The 19,686-nt window shown below is 43.7% G+C and overlaps 2 protein-coding genes across 3 annotated transcripts; both read left to right on the top strand.

Annotated features, from left to right (window-relative positions):
- The first annotated feature begins 347 nt into the window (after positions 1-347).
- Positions 348-6,579, top strand: LOC149303859 (uncharacterized). The gene is made up of 2 exons (XM_089480964.1): positions 348-603; positions 4,019-6,579. The coding sequence occupies exons 1-2, from the start codon at positions 550-552 to the stop codon at positions 5,825-5,827; spliced, it is 1,863 nt and encodes a 620-aa protein (XP_089337090.1). The 5' UTR covers positions 348-549; the 3' UTR covers positions 5,828-6,579.
- Positions 526-17,613, top strand: LOC149303860 (perforin-1-like). 2 transcript variants are annotated; one of them, XM_089480966.1, is made up of 3 exons: positions 526-603; positions 13,816-14,374; positions 16,056-17,613. In XM_089480966.1, exons 2-3 carry the CDS (start codon positions 13,824-13,826, stop codon positions 17,206-17,208), a joined length of 1,704 nt encoding a protein of 567 aa, XP_089337092.1. In that variant the 5' UTR covers positions 526-603; positions 13,816-13,823; the 3' UTR covers positions 17,209-17,613. The 2 variants fall into 2 exon arrangements, with proteins under 2 accessions (XP_089337092.1, XP_089337091.1); XM_089480965.1 differs by lacking the exon at positions 526-603 and adding an exon at positions 10,312-10,351.
- Positions 17,614-19,686: the final 2,073 nt, after the last annotated feature.

Below are 19,686 nucleotides of genomic sequence, written 5' to 3' on the forward strand. Positions count from 1 at the left end.
TCACCACAAAGGAGGGCAAGACACTGCAAAATGTAGGACATTCTGGAAAAAATGTAAGGCATCCCCAAAGAAAAGCTCAAGACACTCCTAGAAATGTAAACTCCTGCTTCTTAGTCCTGCTCAAAAGGGAGGGCATTTTGGAATTCCTCTTGGACAGAAGGCTGGCATGGAGGACCTCTGGGTACTTTCTGGTCCCAAGAAGCCCAGTTTTTCCCTGTGGTTTTTGCTAGCAATGCCATACTTCCGCTTTGTGCAACCAGCAAACCCTTCCCCACCTCACTTCCAATCCTGCCACACTTCCTGTCTTCCTCCTTATTTTATTCCACCCCCCTTTAATATTATTACAGCTCCCTTTGCAAAAATGCAACCCTTCTTTGCAGACTCTGCAACAAAGCAACCCCGGCAGAGGAGGAAAAGTGAATTACTGCAACCTTAACTAATTGCTTCTGGCTTGGACTGATCTTTAAAATTAACACACACACACACATCCCAAATCTCCTGCCTCCACTTCCTTTTCCCTTCCCCCTGGGTCCTAGCGCTCTCTGTCTCATGGAATTGCAGAAGAACAAGAAGAAGAAAGCTCATAGACAAAGGAGAGAGCAGGTAAGGAAAAGGGAGAGTGGGGAGAAAATATTGCAATTTGGGCCAGCCTTTGCAAAGCTGGGGTTGCATGCCTGGCCTCTTTGCATGCTTTAGGGAATGGTCCTGATCATGGCAAAGCCTCACCCTAAAGCCCTGGATCCCCCCTCCTTGCATGCCTCCTCTTTGCACCCTTGCAACCTGGTCCTAAAGACAGCCATTTTGCCAGAAAGCTCCATAGAGGATGCCTTTGCTGCTTTTCTGGGGCCGCAAAAGAGCTGCATTGCTAACCTCCCCATTGCAAATCACTGGGATGTTTTAGATTTTGGCTTCTGGAGCATTGCAGACAATAAGATCTTTCATTCCTGTGCAACCACCAAAAAAAGAAAAAGAAGAAGCTAGTCTCTTTTTCTTTCTCCCTCCTTTTTCCTTTTGTCCCTTGGTCCTAGAGACAGCCATTTTGCTCCCTCCTGGTGCCAGGCTTGTTTTTGTCTGCCTAGGAAAATCTTCATCCCTTAGAGATATGGTGGGTAATGCTATGAGACTGAATTTGTTCCAGGGCAAAAAAAAAAAAAAACAAAAACAAAAAAAACCCACCTGTATGATAATGTGCAAATTCAATAATCAAGAGCATGAAGGATGATGTGTGATATGGAACTGTGAAATGCAATATATAACATGAAAACCCCACTTACAGATGAATCACAATGGAAATTGCTTTGGACCCTTTTTAGCCTTGCTGTTACTAAAAAATAAAGGAAAAAGGGGAAAAAAAGAAAAGTAAATTCACCCCTTAAGAGAATTGCTGCAAGAAAAAGACCTTTTTTTTTTGCAAAAAAAGGAGAAAATTATTATTATTATTATTATTATTATTATTATTATTTTCTTATATCCGACCTTTCTCCCAACTTAGTGACTCAAGGCGACGAATAACAAGTATAAAGCAATACAATTAAATACAGTACAAGAATATTAAAATATATAAATATAATTTTTAAAAAAATAATTAAACCATTTAAATAGTTAAAACAGTTATACATTAAAATATAACCTGTTAAAATAAAAACCATTAAAATTTATAACATTAGCCAACATTTATTTGTAATTTCAGTAAAGATTCTTGAGTCGAGAGGGATGCCTTAAAGAGGAATAAAGAGGTTTATTGCAATGAAAGTTTTCCTGGACTAAAATTGCAGTTCATCAAAGGAAAGGTGCCTTCCTTTAAACTTTCCTGAGATTTTTATTTTAATTTATTTTTTGGGCTGAAAGAGGCCAAGAGGGTTTAATTTTCCCCACCAACACTGTTCACAATGGGCTCCCTGCAATGTTCTCCCTTTGAACAAAAGATACACACACCTTTCATTTGTCTCTTTAGGTATTTGAATTTTTAAAACATTTAAATCAAAGGAAGTAGAAGAATACCTTTGCAAGTGCTTTATAAAAACCATGCATTTTATTCACTGGTAGTTTGGAGGCATGTCCATTTGAGGAAGACCTATTTTTGCAAGGAGGAGGTAGATTTTCCTTTTATTTTTCCAGACCGCTGACCATGGATGATCAGTTTCACTAGAGACCAGTTCGGTTTTAGTCCAACATTTCTCTGTCTTCTCCATGCTATACAGATCATAAAATAATAATCTACAGTACCTCAAAAGGAAAAAAAACCCACCAAACACTTTAAGACTATTAGACTAGATTGTTTAATCTCACCATGTTCAGAATGTTACATAACTTCTGCCTCTCCAAATCGGCAACATGGACTACTTGTATAGATGGTAGATCTGAAATTTTAACCGAAAAGGAAATTGGGACCGGTACTAACCCACCCTCTAAAATTGCCTGGCAACAAAAATTGAGAATTAAGAATGATGTTGAATGCTCAAATTCAATAAAATTGCGGATCCGGATCTGATTTTGATCCATTTCCCTTCCTCCTCTAAATCTGTGATCTGTGAATCATCTGGATCTTTCTGGGCGGGATTGTATAACATGTCGAATCTTTCCACTTAGGGGTTTGGATGTAGCTGACATTTTGTAGCAGGAGTGTTGTTGTTGTTGTTGCTGACTCGCCTGATAGAGAAGCTGTTTTCTTCCAATCTCAGATGTCTTGCACCTGGCGAAGATCCTGCACAGTGTAACCGGCACTCCAGACATGCTCAGAGACTTTTCTGCAGCAGGTTCGCATGGACCAGCCCTGGAAATGGATTCCAGCCTTAGCTTAAATGACAGCACAGGAGAGGAAAGGCCTTTATCTTGGGCTTTCTCTTACGCAGCACCTCTCACCCTTCACCTCCCCTACAAACTCCTTTCTGTGCTTTCAGCCCCTGCTGGTTTTCCTTGCTTGGTCTTAAAGCCATCCATTTTACATCCCAGACTGTCGGCTCATGCAAAGCCAAATACAATTGTTCTTGGGCAATACATCTCGGATCCCCTTTGTGACTTCCACAATCCCTGTTAAAGAGAACTCAGGATAATTTTATATTATCAGCTTCCAAAGTTGTTATGCTTCCTTCTCTCACTGGAGATAACCTCCTTCCCTGCCTTTCCCCTGGATCCTAAACCAAACCATTTTGCAAAGAGCATCACCGAAACACATAGCAAGCAAGCCAAACCTGTTATTGCAGAATGGAAAGAAGGACTCCCCCCCCCTTTCTCTCTTGGATTTTGAACTCTATACTTATATACTACCTTACCTCTCCTAGAGACTAACTATTGGCTTCTGTACCACCAACAGCCATTTTGCAACTGCTTTATGGAAGCCAGATATATATTTATTTATTCTTTTCTTAGACTGTGGGCCAGAGTCTTTTATTTTAAATGTTTTTTTCCCTTTATTCTGTAACCTGTCGTAGATAGATGCATCCTGCCCAATTTCATAGAAACCTGTAGAAAAGATGGAGTACAAATCACACAGCAGCCTTCCTCAACGTATTGCCCTCTAGATTTTTTAGACTCTACCATCAGCATCCTTGGCTGCTGGCCATTCTGTCTAAGACTGCTGGGAACTCAGCTTTGAAAGGTCTGGAGGGCATATGATAGCAGCCATAGACATTTCTCCAGTGCTAACAAAAATATAATGCAAGCACACACCATCCACAATGTACATATAATTCCATAGATTAGAACAATTATTACTCCCACTACCAAGTAATACACAGAGCAGCCCTCGGTTGGCTCACTCTCTCCCATCCAAGTACTAACCAGGGCTGGTCCTGCTTTGCTTCCAAGGTCAGATGGGATCTGGTGCCTTTAGGTTTTCTCAGGGTGAGGCCCATCCATTGCATTCTAGGTGTGCGGACCCCTACGATTTCCCCAAATGCGGGAAACTCGATGGCATAATTTGTCGAGTTCTTACTCTGAGTCTAGTGTTCCAATCATGATGCAGTAGCATTCCCATGGTGGGACAACCTTGTCAGGTTGATTTCCATTTTTGTTTCAGGCAGTACCCTCTCCCAAGATGGCTGAGGCAGAGGAAGAAGAGTTTGGTGTGGAGGTGAAGCTAGAAGAAGAGGAGGAGGAGGAGGAAGAGGATACTGGCTACATCCAATCAGGCCGGCGGTATAAGTGTCTGACATGTAACAAGACCTTTCCAAGTGTCCCCCGAGTGTTGCGTCACTTGAAGTCGCACGGGGCCAATACTGGTGATGGCTTAGCTAGCAAACTTACATGTACCAGCTGTAGGAAAGAATTTCCAGACCGTGGTCAGCTCCGCAAGCACCAGCTGAGCCACCAGACAGAACGCCCCTACCAGTGCCAACTGTGTGCCAAGGCCTACAAAACAGCCCCCGAGCTGCGGAACCACGGACGCAGCCACAGTGGAGAGAAGCCATTTGTGTGTCACGAGTGTGGCAAGGCCTTCATGCAGCCCGTCTGCCTCCGAGTTCACATGGCCCGGCACACGGGAGATCTGCCCTTCTGTTGCCAGCAGTGTCACAAAGGATATGGCACCCTCTCCAAGCTGAAGATCCACCAGCGCTCCCACACTGGGGAGAAGCCCTACTCCTGTGGTGAGTGTGGCAAGCGCTTTGCTGACCCTTCAGTCTTCCGGAAGCACCGTCGCACCCACGCCGGTCTGCGTCCTTACCAATGCGAGGTTTGCCACAAGACCTATGCCGAGCTCAAAGATCTGAAGAACCATGAGCGCTCTCACACTGGTGAAAGGCCTTTTCTATGTCAGGATTGTGGGAAGGCCTTCTCCCGTTCCTCTTCCCTTGCCTGCCACCAGCGCATCCATGCCGCCCACAAGCCCTATCGTTGCACCCTATGTAGCAAAGGCTTCACCCAGCTTTCCTCCTTCCAGAGTCATCAGCGCACCCACTCAGGGGAGAAGCCTTTCCTCTGCCCGCAATGTGGGCGCATGTTCAGCGACCCCTCCAGTTTCCGTCGACACCAGCGGGCACACCAGGGCCTCAAGCCCTATGCCTGCGACAAGTGTGGCAAGGCCTTCCGCCAGCCAGCCGACCTGGCCATGCACCAGCGCATCCACACAGGCGAACGGCCCCACAAATGCTCCCAGTGCGATAAGAGCTTTGTGGCCTCATGGGATCTCAAGCGCCATCTGCTTGTGCACTCGGGGCAGCGCCCTCACCAGTGCGGGGAGTGCGGCAAGAGCTTTGCCGAGCGGGCCAGCCTCACCAAGCACTACCGCGTCCACTCTGGTGAGCGACCCTTCAAATGTGGCCGTTGTGGCAAGGCCTTCGTGGTCTCCTCCAGCCTCAGGAAACATGAGCGCACCCATGGCAATGAGAATAATGGTGAGAAGCCCACACCCCTCAGCCAACCCCAAGACCCCCCTGAGGGCAGTGATCAGTCAACCATTATTGTGGCCACTGTGGTGCCTGCTTGTGGAGAGTGTGGGGAGGCATTTCCCTCCAACCAAGAGCTGCGCCGCCATGAGCGCCTGCTCCATCCTGGCCTGCGTCCTTTTCCATGCCCAGAATGCGGCAAAGGTTTCTCCGACCGAGCTGGGCTGCGTAAACATGAGCGGATCCATTCGGGGGTCCGGCCCCATGCCTGCCCTCACTGCTCTAAAGCCTTCCTGGGTGCGTCTGACCTGCGCAAGCACCTCAAGACCCACACAGCCATAGAAAACAGGGCTTCTGATGATACGGTGGTGACGGCCACTATCACAACCTATGAGCCACTCCTCTCTGCACACATCCACCACCATCCTCATGACGACGAAGCGGAAGTTGACAAGGAGCCTCCATCAGACTGTCTCCCCGAAGCTCTTACTGAACCATCTTAAGTCCCACCTGCTATCTGTTCTTCCTTTACATTTGATTGAGTGACATTGAGGTGACTTGCCTATTTCGAGGCACTTATCCATGATGGCCTGTCTTTACAGACCTTACCTCCTGCATCATGTTCTGTGGAGCAGCCCTCCATTGGTGCCTCTCCCTGAGAGTATGGCTCTTTCTGCCCCCTTTAGTACTTCTCTTAGGAAGAGGAAATGGGGCTACATGCACTTCCTAAGCCCCACCTCTGAATCTGCCCCCCAGGTTGCTTGGTTGGCTACGACACACAAGCACACACGCACATCAGACCAAAAAAATAAATGATGTGGGGGAAATCATGCTTTTTAAAAAGTGACACCCCATCCTATTCTGCAATGTGTGTATTTGGTGTGTGATTGTGCGTGTGCGTGTGCACGTGCGCATGTACACTTGCACACGCATGCTTCTGCCCCCTGCTGGCCATTATGCCTCCTGCAGTAGGCTGAGCATGCATCTATTGTGATCTGTTAGTTAAAAGAATGAATGCTGTGTGCATTTAATTTTAGAGGGTGGGAAGAAGGGTAAAATTGGGAGGGGGAGGTGAGGGAATAGGAAGACTTTCCCCATACATCTCCCCCATATAGAGACAATTGTCTTTCTGAATCTGTCTCATGCTGCATCTGGTGTGAACAGAATGAAATTAAAAAAATGTGTTTTTTTCCTAGAAAAAAGAAATGTGTCAGGTCTTGTGTGACTTGCAGTTTTCTTTTATGGGAAACTGACCTTCCCCCTATCTGATCTACAATTCCTCTTATAAAGCCAAAGGCAATATTCAGTAATTATGTCCTTTTCCTTTCCTGTATGTGCCCATCTTTGCTTTAACATCTTTGAAATCCTACTACTTTTCTTTAAATAACCAACCAGAATACTTTTGGTTCTTAGATCTTGCAGTTATAGGGGTGAAACTTCTCACATTGATTGCCTTCACTGCTGTGAAGTTCTACAGGTTAAGTTGCTGCCCAAATTGTCTTGAAGGAAGGACATTTCCTTCCTGACATTCTCGCTGACATTTAAACCTCACAGAAAGGATGGCTGGGAACAGATCATGGATGGTAGTGAAACTAAGGATTGGATACTTGGTTGGCCTCAGTTAATGTCTACTATTAAGGAAAACTTAAAGCTTACGGATCAAATCAGGGATGAGGAGGGAGCAAGCTTGTTTTCTGCTGCTCCAGAGAACTGGACCTGGAACAATGGATGCAAGCTAGGAGGAACTTCCTGACAGTAAGGGCTGTTCAACAGTGGAACGCACTCCCTTGTAGAGTGATGGAGCCTCCTTCTTTGGAGGTCTTTAAGCAGAGGCTGGATGGCCATCTGCCAGGGATGCTTTGACTGAGAGTTCCTGCATGGCAGGGGGTTGGACTGGATAGCCCTTGTGGTGTCTTCCAACTCTACAATTCTATGATTCTATGGATTGTAGTGAATGTTTCAGTTATAGATATGGTCATTTAGCTAATGGAGATAGTTTAAATTGCTCTTGCAAAATTGAAAAAGGGGAAAAAAATCATCAGCAGCACTAAATATCTGTTTTAAGGTAACAATCCCATTATTGGCCCACACCTTCCATAAAAATGCTTCCTTACCAGTTTTCAGATCTGTCAGTTTGGCATGAGTCAAATTCCAGTTGACCAGACAATATTTGCCACACAAATTTAACCCCTGAAATTGTTAGCAAAACACTGCCGTTTAAAATAAAATGAGAACTAAACATTGTCCATTTAAATAGAGGTGCCAGAAATGAAGACTCCAGAGCTGACCATGGTGGATTACTTTCTTTAAATGGACATATCCAGAAGTTATGGTAATACAAGATAACAGATATGCCTGATGGTATGTAAGAAGATCTGGAATCTCACCATTAGCTATGCTGGTTAAAGTGGATGAGAGTTGTAGGCCCATAATATCTGAAGGGGCACATTTACCCACCTAAGCTGTGAACTGAGAAAAAGGAACCTGAAAGAATAAATGGAAAAACAACCTTGAGGGAAATACACTGAAATGAGAAGGGATTGATCAGAAAATGGCTCTGGGGAAATCAAGTGTCTAAGGCTGTATCTGGAGTGCAGAAATAATGTAGTTTGACACTTTAAATGCCAGGGCTTCATCCTATGTCCTGGGATTTGTAGTTTGTTGTGGCACAGATCTTTCTGACAGAGAAGGCTATCTCACAAAACTAAAGATACCAGAATTCCATAGCACTGAGCCATGATAATAAAAGCACTGTCAAACTGCTTTATTTCTGCAGTGCAGATTCAGCCTAAGATGTGGGAAGGATTTGTGATGGAGGAAGAGGAGAAAAAGAATATTAAATGGAATAGTATAAAATAGATAGCATTCCAGAAAGACCATGACTATTGAAGCAGTGGCAGAAAGAAAAGAAGCCATGAAGAAAAAGACTGCAACTAAAATTGTGCACAGGGTGTGGATGTGCAGGGGCTTCACATTGTTGTCAGGAAGGAAGTCAACAAGGCAACAGAGGCAGTGGGTTGCCAGGCCTCAACGGTTGAGTTTGTGATAATCCTGTCCCATTTTGACACCTGTCATTGCAGCATTGTGGCTTGGCAACCTTAAGGGCAAAAGAGTCCAATATGTTTCGGGATGGGGGTAAGAGCTGAACATTCTGTTGCTTGCCTTCAAGTTGTTTCTGACTTATAGCAACCATAAAGAGGACTTATCACAGGGGTTTTCTGAGGATGAGAGAGTGTGACCAAGTGGGTTTTCACGACCAAGTGGGAAATCACACCCAAACCGCTACATCATGCTGGTTCTCCAAACAGCCTATATCGATCTGAATGAACCAGCCAATTCTGTGGCTGTAACTTCTCACATTCCTCTCCTAGAAGCCCTTGGGTACACTATCCAAGATATAGCTGCGGATGGTAGTGACCCATGCATGGATAGCCTCAGCACCTTCATGTGTATGCAGTACCTACTATCTATCGGAAAGAAGATAGTCTCAGTATTTAGGGGTGGTTGAAACTCTGTTGGGTTTTGAACTGCTATTGAAACGCAGAGAACAAAACTGCCGTTATTTGGACTTTGGTCCTACAAAGAGGTCCTTCCTCACCTCTCCTGTTCATGGGGTGCGAACCAGTGACACCTTCTGGGTGGTTTCTCTGGCCTCCTTGCATCCCACCCTTTCCCCTCCTGTGTCATAACCAGAATAGTTGATCATCATCTCCATTTCTCATGTTGCTTGTGGTGGGAAGTGTGAAGACAATCAGACCCAACACCTCAGAATGAGGACAGAAGAAGCCTGTCACTGTCAATTATGAGCCTATGGTTCAAAAGCACTGTTGACCCCAGACATGTTGCAACCTGTGGAAAAGGGCAAGATGTTCCCTCCACCACCAGCCCCAAATGTAGAGAAGGTGACAGGATATGCAATTGAGTTGTCCTGGAGTGGTGGGAACAGGACATCACCCTCCATTTCACCTGAGAGCCCCTAACTAGCTTGGGGGTGCAAGGAGGACTATGTGGCATCATACAAAATTCTGTCTTTTGACCAAGGCAATGGCTTGGGCCAGGAGGAATATCTGGATAACTTCTGTGCTTTCAACCGAATATGTGCCACTTGAGCTCTGTAACTAATAGTATAGACAGCCCTGGAGGCCTTCAACACTTCAGTTACAGCACTGTGATTCCACATGTAGTATTATAAAGTGAAGACTCTTTGTATGTAAAAAATGCAGTAAATACTGTATGACAATCTGCCAAATGTTATTGGACCAACGTTTCCAACATCATCACCTTTGCCTCTGCTTGATAGCTCTGTTGGGAGTTGAAATCCAGCATCTGGAGAGCTGCACAGTTTGCAGCCCTGAAATATGAGATGCAATTCTGGAGTTCTTAGGGACAATCCCCAATTCCAGTTTCAAACTCTAACCAAGTCAATCTTCCCTCATCTGAATTGAACATGTATACAAATATAAACTTATATAAATATATATTTATATATAAATTGAAAAATATACATATATACTTTTATATACAAAACACATGGTGCTCTGTCACTCAGATTCAGGTTACAAGGGAATAGAATGAGTTTGGTGTCAGTCCTAGAGCAGCCTTCTGCAGCCTAGGATGCTCCAGATATTTTGGACCTGCACTTTTTTGTTGTTGAAGGAAATGTGAGGCTAAACCAATGCAACAAAAAAGTAAACTATGAGTAGAAATGCAGGCTGTTGATGCTCTTCTCCCCATGTGTAATGTTTCCACTGCAGTAATCACCCAGTAAACATCCCCACCAATGTGTTAATCATGAATGCAAACCACAGAATCACACCTTCTGTCCAGTTCTCAAGCTCCTTTTGATCACGGATGATGATGTTACCTCTGAGGTTAAGGTTCTTCCCCCCCCGCCCCCTTGACATCCTGTCTCTGGGGGGCAGAGTCCACCACACAAAATCAGTACACATTTGAATCTATTAAACTATAATACAAATACGCATGCACACGGAGCCTGAAACATTACTTGTCTCCTGCTGCTGATAAAGGTATGTACATGCAGGGAGATCTATTTTAGAAGGATGCAGTCTGAACTTTATGCAAGCTCGGGGTTGAATGAAAGAAATATTGGAGTTTAGTTAACAATTATTTTCTTTGTGGGAATGGGGAGGGGACTGATAGTGTAATCAGGCTATGGATGCAGATACAGGCTGTTGTTATGACTGCGGTTATGTGCTTCCAGTTAATGCTGACCTATGGCAACCCTATCCTCATAGAGCTTCCTTGGCAAGGTTTGTTCAGAGGATGTTTGGCATTGTTGACATTAAGGATGACAGAGGGTACATCTAAACTGAAGAAATAATGAACTTAAGGCACCATTTTAACGGCCACGGCTCCATTTTGCAGAATCCTGGGATTTGTAGCTTTGTGTGGTAGCAGCACTCTTTGGCAGAGAAGGCTAAATACCTTGTAAAACTACAAAATGCCTGGATTCCATAGGACAAAGATGCAGCACTTAAAGTGCTGTCAAACTCCGTTATTTCTACAGTGTAGTTGCATCCAAAGTGTGACCTGCCCAAGGTCATGCAGTGAGTTTCCATGGATCAGCAAGGATTTGAACCCCTGGTCTCTCAAAATCCCAGTCCAACACTCAGACCAGTACACTACATTGGTTCCTTTACAGAATGTAGACATGCTATACAGTTGTTATATGTACCTCTAAATTTATAATTATACTGCCATGGCTTCATCCTAGGGAATCCCAGGATTTCTAGTTTGAATAGGGAGACTTAAAATTCTTTCCCACAGAATTCTAGTGCTATACTTGAGGGAAGTGGACTATAGCATTCTAATGCCACATCAAACTACAAATTCCAGCCTTCTGTAGCACAGCCATTGCAATTAAAAGTGCTATCAAACTGCTATGACTATGCAGTGTAAATAAACCCTACACACATCTGAACAAACATCCTGCTCATCCCCTAGCTTTCTTTGGATTTCAGTTGCTATCAATATCCCTTTAAACACAATCTTTCAAAATAATCTCCAAAACCTAAAGCACTAGGACTAAATTGTGTTTTTAAAGAATGGCCGCACTTCTCAAAAAGCCAAATTCCTTTAATCTGTATTTTATGATTTCTGTGTCTGGTCAATTCATTTCCATTTTAGAGCTATGGGGCATTTGCAAGAAAAGCCATATAAAAAAGCAAATTCTAGACCTGTGTGTTCTTCAGAGTTCATTACTCTTTCCATTTTCTCCAGAAAATAAATTGGGGTGGGGGTAATTGCCATTTTCTGCCTCATGACCCTTGAGGAGTAGAGTACAAGGACTGCCAAAAAAAATGAACAGGATAAAAACAGTAATGGTTGCAAGTCCACTTCTGATTTTGAAGGTGAAATATGTTAGTGTTAGGGGACCCTACATCTCATTTGTAGGTGCAAAAAGTGCATCCCACAGTCCTATTTTGTCCACCCTGAGTTAAAACTTTCAGGATATTGGTAGTAGGTGCATCTTTTTTTCAATGCGCAAATGGATAAACTGATATCCATGGATAGATTTTAGTGGGTTTTTCAGGCTATGTGACCATGTTCTAGAAGAGTTTATTCCTGACATTTCGCCAGCATCTGTGGCTGGCATCTTCAGAGATGCGAGCTACAGATGCTGGCAAAACGTCAGGAATAAACTCTTCTAGAACATGGCCACATAGCCTGAAAAACCCACCAAAATCTATGGATGTCAGCCATGAAAGCCTTCGACTTCACATGATATCCATGGACATTAAGGGTCCATTCAATGGACAACCTGCCATTTCACATCCAATGTGCTGCTGAACTCTGCTTTTAACCAATGACCCTGATCCTTTGAATTGCTTTTGGAGCTTTTTAAAATTCATCTATGTTCTATTAGACAGAAAAAGGCAAGATTCTTCCATTTTTAAAAGAAAGCTATTTACTGATAAGAATAGATAATTTAAATAAAATTATTCCCAAGAATTATGTGCTTCGCCCATCATCTAACGTGAATTTAATATTGTGTGATGGGGTGCTTGTGGGTTGGTGGGATAAAAAGCCCCTTTTTAGTATGAGAATTGGGATGCTACAAACATACTTCTATTGTCTTTGGTGAAACGTTGAAGGGCACAGAATTCTCTGCTTGTGAGCATGACAAACCATTTTTAAAAAACTGTGCACAGTGTATTGTGAGTTTGCAAATCACCTAACACTTCCACGGGAAAGTCTGCACCTTGAAATCTAGGAAACTCGGTTGTATGGCAATTTCATGAGGTAGATGTGTGGTCTCTGGTTTGTAAATCCAGTTTGAAAGGAAGGTACACACCTGTACTTCTGCAGCAAGCATGTGTCAGGAAACTGTCCCCAACCACATGGCCTATGAAGGTGAATATGTGAAAGAGAAAGACAGAGAGAAAGTTACTTCTCTCCTTCAAATTATTATTCTTTTTGCAATATGAGTAATACAGTCAGTGAAAATCTGGGTGGTTGAGACAGGATAGTCCTGTGAAAATTTAAAGATCAAATGCAATAAGGAGTCCTGTGGCTCCAAAAATTATTATATTTATTTATATTTACCATACTCATTGTGGTGTGAAGTGTTGCAGATTAGAGCTAGCAAAATTGCTTGGAGGGTTCCTGGCTTTGAGGGGGGAAAAGATGGCTATCAGGGCATTAGCCACTTTTGAAAACAGAGCAAGGCAGCCTGTGAGACCTGGTATCGCCAGACATTTGTTGTTAACTGCTTTGAGTCGACTCCGACTAATGGAGACCCTGTGGATGAGACAGATTCAGGCCCACGATCTCCCTGATTGACTTTATCCATCTGGCAAGCAGTCTTCCTCTCTTTCTGCTGCTTTCTACCTTTCCTAGCATTGTAGTCTTTTCTAATGAATCATGCCTTCTCATGATGTGGCCAAAAGACAATAAAGCTTGGTAAGGAGAAAGAAAAGAGGAAGACCCCATACCAGATGGATAAACTCAATCAAGAAAGCCATGACCCTGAGTCTGCAAGACCTGAGCAGGCTGGGTAACTTGGAGGTCTCTCATTCATATAGTCATCAGTAAGTCAAAATTGACTTGGTAACTTTATGAAAATTAACAACAGTAATGTTTTAACTGTCTTTTCTAGTGAGCCATGTTTTCTCATGACATGCCCAAGTACAGTGGGCCCTTGTTATCCACTAGGTATGGTTCAAGGACTCCCCGTGGATACCAAAATCCATGGATGTTCAAGTCCCATTAAATACAATGGTATCGTAAAATAGTATCCTTTATATAAAATGACAAAATCAAGGTTTGCTATTTGGAATTTATACTTATTGTGAATGCCTGAATCCACAGATAAAGAATCCGTGGATACGTAGGGCTGACTGTATAACAGTCTCAGTTTAGTTATTGATTTTAGATACCTCTAGTTTCATTATTTGAGAGATAGGCAGAGTATAGATCCAGTCTCTCAGTAGGGTTGCATATTAACCATTCCTTTCTGTTTTTCATGCAGGGTCAGCCATGCTCAAAGTGAACCCTACCTCTGCTGCTTTTGTGCATCTTCTCTTTCTCCTCTTTTACACCCACGTCTCTCCGCAATGCCAAACAGCCACACCTGATCAATGCCAAGATCACAAGGATTTTGTGCCAGGCTACAGCTTGGCTGGTGCGGGGTTTGACATCACAAAGCTAGAGAGGATGAAGGCCAAAGTGTTGGATATGAATCATTGGGAGAAAGCAGATGGAACATGCACCTTGTGCCAAAATCCGTTACTGGAAGGGAAGCCACTCCAGAGGCTTCCTCTGGCCATTGCTGACTGGGAAGCTAAAGTTACATGTCGGAGGAATGTACGCACCTCTTTACTGGAGTCTGGCATTTCTGTGGTCCAGGAGGCAGGATCAGTTGTGCAAAATGATTGGAAGGTTGGGTTGGATGTGCAGTTGAAGCCACAGGCAAATGTTCAGGTGGCATTGGTAGGCTCACATTCCAAGATGGCGGATTTCAGTGTACAAAAGAGTTCACAGGACAAGTACACTTTTGTTAGCCATGAGATATCTTGCTCCTACTACAGGTAATGAAGCCGTGATGTGGGGAAAATTGTGGGGCAATGGGGAGTTGGTTGGAGATCCTGTAGGGCTATAGCCAGCTGAAAGCTGTCATGTTTCTTAGTGGAACCTGAATAAAACAGCTGGAAAACCAATTCCTTCTTTCTTCAGTAGTAAAATTCAAAGATATAGCAATGTTAGTCTGTAGAATCAGTATGCAGAGAGATCTTGTAGCACCTTTGTGACTGATTGAAATAAAGAAGTTGGCAGCATGAGCTTTCGTAGATTGAAGTCTACTTCTTCAGGTGCATATAGTGGAGTGGAAAACTCCACTCACACTATATGCACCAGAGGAAGTAGACTGAAGTCTATGAAAGCTCATGCTACCAACTTCTTTATTTCAGTTAGTCTCAAAAGTGCTACAAGACCTCCCTACATACTATTTCTTTCCTCGTAACACAGAGAAAGGTCTAGAACTTTGACACTGACTCCAAGTATCTATTTAAGTGTCCATGAATTGTTACCCTCATCAGCAGATGAGTAAGGAGAATTACTCTCTTCCTTACGAGAGTACATTTCCAGGTTATGGTAAGGGGTTTTTGTTTTTTGTCCTGTAGCCTAGGATTAAATATTTAACTCACTGATGTTTAACATCTTTTTTGGTGGAATGGGGGATAGTCTGGCCTCTAAACTTGAATTAGATATTATATTTCTTTTTCTATTTTAAATATTAAAGTAAGTTTCTCGTTGATTTGGCTGTTCTCAGGAGCCCAGCAGATTTGTGGGACACAATCCTGGATATAATGGTAACAGAATGGCAGTTTTAAATACAGTACTTAACAAAAATTAGAGGAGCTATTGATCAAAATCTATTAGCCAAGATACCTGGAAGTGGAACCTCCTTAGCCAAAGGCAGTATATTACTGATTACCCATTGCAGCCAATGCCTATCTATGTTAGGCTTTGCTTATGAATTGCTCAGAGGTATCTAGCTGTTCCAACAACAGAAGCAGATGCCTTGCCTAATTAGATCTGTTATCTCATTCCACAAGTGGTTCTTACGCTTTACTCAAAGCATTACTCAAAAAACCATAATGCTTTGATAACTCCAAAAAAGAATGGTGAGGGAACTTTCATAATAGACATTCTAAGGACATTACCACATGAGCCCCGCTCTTTAGCAATCACATCATTTTTTAAAAAAATACAAACATACCACTTTCAGAGCAGCCATCACTTTCTCAATCATATGACTGAGGTTGCTGCCCCCATTGCACTGGATTCCTGACTTTCCTACCCCATGCCCTGTGTAGCATGCCTTTTGGTTATTTTATTTTCATTTTTCATTTTTTACCACCACTCTGGAGCTCTGCTACTACAACTTAATTTAAAAAATTAATAAATAGAAAATAAATAGATAAAGGGAATCTGCTTGGGAATAGCAAGTGGGAGGTGGGGACACTAATACTATGTGACTGTCAATGTCACAACCCGGCAGCGACACTTCACATCTGGGAACTTGCATGATAGGGAGGTCATTGACAGGTTTCTTTCCACCAATGAAAAGGGACACAGCAGCCACAAGTCGGAGGTGTCGTTATGCAATAAGTATTACCAAAGCTGCTTTTTCCTTGATCTAATTGAAAACCACATCTCTTAATACTGATCTGGCTCTCTGGATGGTCTTGTTTTTCCCCCCTTGCACAGTTTCCGCATTGGCCACCATTGGCGCCTCACTGAGCATTTCAAACATGCCCTGAAGAATCTCCCAAATAAATACCAACATACCACCCGCCTGGAATATTACCAGCTGATTGGAACCTATGGGACTCATTTGATCACACACCTTCATTTGGGGGGGCGCATGAAGGATGTGACAGCGATGCGAGTGTGTGAGTCGGTGCTGGACGAGGTGACCGCTGATGAGGTCAAAGACTGCCTGAGTCTTGAGGCATCTGCCAGTATTGGTGTTGGCAAAGTGAAGGTGGATGCCTCCTACAAGACATGTGAAGAGCTGAAGAAGAAACGCAATTTCAAGGGCAGCTTCCACAAGACATATCGTGAGCGGCAGACAGAAATTGTGGGTGGCAGCAGTCACACTGACTTGCTCTTCTCTGATGGTCAGAATGCAGAGGCCTTCAAAGAGTGGTTGGAAGGGCTGAAGTCTCTGCCTGACATGCTCTCCTACTCTCTGGCACCCATCCATACCTTGGTGCCCAAGGGCAACAAGAGGGAAGCTTTGCAGAAGGCAGTGAGTGAGTATGTGAAAGAGAGAGCTTTGTGGAGGAACTGTACCCATCCTTGCCCGCCAGGAACTACCCGCAGCCCTCGGGACCCATGCTCCTGTGTGTGCCACAGCAATGGCCTCACCAACTCCATGTGCTGCTCAAGGAAATGGGGCCAAGGCAAGCTGACGGTGACAATTCAACGTGCCCACAACCTCTGGGGAGATCACTTCACCCATACTGATGCCTACGTTAAGGTGTTCTACCAAGGAAAGCAGAGTCAAACATCTACCATTTGGAACAACAACAACCCAGTATGGAACGTCCACTTGGATTTTGGGATCATTCAAGTCTTGGGGGAGAATAGCAAGGTTAAAGTACAAGTCTGGGATGAAGACAATAGATACGATGATGATCTTTTGGGATCATGTGAGAAAACGCTGCAGGCTGGGAAACCACAGAGTGAAGTCTGTTACTTTACACATGGGAACCTAAATTTCCAATACCACCTGGTCTGTGGCAACTACCTAGGTGGACCCTACTGTTTGGATTATGTCCCTGAGACACCAAAATATGTGGGCGCCTTGCTACAACGTAAAGGCAAAGCAGATCCTGTAACATCAAAAGCCCCCTGATGGACTGGCTAGTGCTTTCTCTTTCGCACACACACACACACAAAACCCAGTTATGTTCAAATGTGGATTTTTAAGAGCAGTTTGAAAAAGTGCCCATGGTGGATGAGAGTTTCTGGGAGCCTCGAAAAATCCCTTTTCCATGCTTGATTGTTTTTTCTCTAAAACATAATCCATCCCCTTTCCTATATAGTTTGCTGTAGAAGGCTGCAGAAAGTTGCTGGGGTGCATCTCACAAATTTTTATGCCAGAACAGACTAGACAGTTTTTGTGTTGTCCCAGAGGTCTCAATTTCACCCGTTAATTGGTATGCACATTAAACATAAAAATAGATGCTTTATTGCATAGAGATTTCTATTCTCCATAAAAACAATGTGTATATGTCACAGAAATAAAGTGAATGCTGTTCACATGGTTGGTATGCATAATTTGGCTTTGGCAAAAAGTTTTTACACAGGGTGCTAATGTCATTCCTACATCGTCTCTAATATTTAACAGATTAAAACCAGGGGCACGTGTGGTCAACCAACTTCAGAGGCTGAATCTGAAGTGCAGAAATAATGCGGTTTGACACTGCTTTAGCTACCATGGCTCAATCTATGGAATTCTGGGATTTGTAGTTTTGTGAGATATTTAGCCTTCCCTGTCAGAGAGCTCTGGTGCCACAGCAAACTACAAATGCCAGGATTCCACAGCATTGAGCCATGGCATTTAAAAGCAGTGACAAATTGCATTATTTCCGCAGTCCAGGTGCAGCCAGTGTGTAATCCAAAAGATATGGCTGGACAAGATGTGAACAAAAGTTATTAATTTCAGAGAACACACAAAGCTTCCATATTAAGCAGAAACCTTGGGATATATGTACTGCTTTTAGGAAAGCTTGAAAAATGTAAAACAATCCTCATCAATAAATACAATACTCTGTGTGAGCATACATATATGCACATAGCATAATTAACAATAAATATTATATATTACCGTAAAATCAAAATGCCTTTAGCAGAGCTGCTGAAAATTACAACTGTCTCTCAGACTTATGGCATCTCACATTATAGATCAGGTCAAATCCTACCTTTGCCATAATATATAAGTGGCCCTGACATCTATTGGAGAAACCCTTAGATTTTTTACAACACCATGAGGGGTTGGGGGCAAGGTATGGTTGTTCCTTCCAGCCTTCAAAATACATTTCAGAATTTCAGAGCAAATGGGTATATCACACGGAGCGTTTTGGAGATTTTCCGGCTCAGCTCCAATGTGACTGCGCTTCCAACAATGCGCATTCACGTCGTAAAGTGACTGTGTTATCAGACACCATTCCTTTCTATGGGAGCTCCTTGTGAAGTGCTTCCGCAGTGATTCCAAAGTGACCCCTCATTTTGGTAAAACCGGAAAAAAAGTGACTTCACAGAATTTGCTTCCAGGCTCACTTCGATTGTACTGCGAATTGGTCTGGTGTGGAAAACCGCTCCGATGTCACTCCCCTTGGCCTACTGTGTCCTGCTCCATCATCCCCATCCTCCTCCTTCAGCCCATCTTGCCCCCTCTGCCACCCTGCAACCCATCCCATCATTCCCATCATCCCCTGCCTTCTCCTGCATCCCGATCCTGGCCCCAGGGACCCCCTGCCATCCATCTCATCATCCCCCGATTGCTCCTGCATCCCCATCTCACCCTCTTTGCCAAACTGCCATCTATCCCATCATCCCAACTGCTTCTTCACCCCATGAAGGATGACAGCTAAGGAGGGGGCAGGGAAGGAGGACAGCATCCAGAGTCCCACTGAGCATGTGCAAGGGTGCCAATTCGAATCATTGAACCCTCCAGTGTGGTAATACTATGTGCACTCACTCCCCTTTGCTTGAATCCACATCACGTGACTTGCTTGGAATAGAACTGACTTCGCTTCCCCCTCACTTCGGAAGGACAACAGAAAGGCAACCAGGTGTGGTAAAACATCACGTTTTAATCTTAATTCACATTGATAGACAGGAGTGACTCTGGATCTGGTGTGAAAAAACATCACGCTTTGCATTGCTAGAACAGAAGTGACTGCGGATCTGAGCTGCAAACCCCCCCAAATGTGATAAGGTCCAAAATCATTGCCCAGATTTTGTATGGCACTCAAATGGTTAAACTGGTGACCAGAATACATCAGAACAGGAATAGGGAATCAGAGACGTGTCTGGCTATATCTCTATCTGCTGGGGTCCTCTGATGAATGTAATCTTTTGCATCTGGCTACAGGGACATAGTCAGATGCTTCTCCAATATCTGCTTTCTTCCATCAGACACGGTACTTCCATGAGAATGCTGCTGAAAGTCTGGGGAAGGGTGTAGACAGAGAGGGAAAAAATGCCAGTCTGTGTAACAACAAAAAAATGCATAGATAGGCGTTTAGTCTTATGCCTGCATATAGCACTAACTGGATGCCAGGCTCTGACTATTGTATGTTAATTAAGACTACAAAAGTCCCCTGAT

This window comes from Sceloporus occidentalis, unplaced genomic scaffold (assembly GCF_023333645.1).
Source record: "Sceloporus occidentalis isolate IW3139 unplaced genomic scaffold, rSceOcc1.0.p SCAF_14, whole genome shotgun sequence".
In the NCBI taxonomy this organism is placed as follows: Eukaryota; Metazoa; Chordata; class Lepidosauria; order Squamata; family Phrynosomatidae; genus Sceloporus; species Sceloporus occidentalis.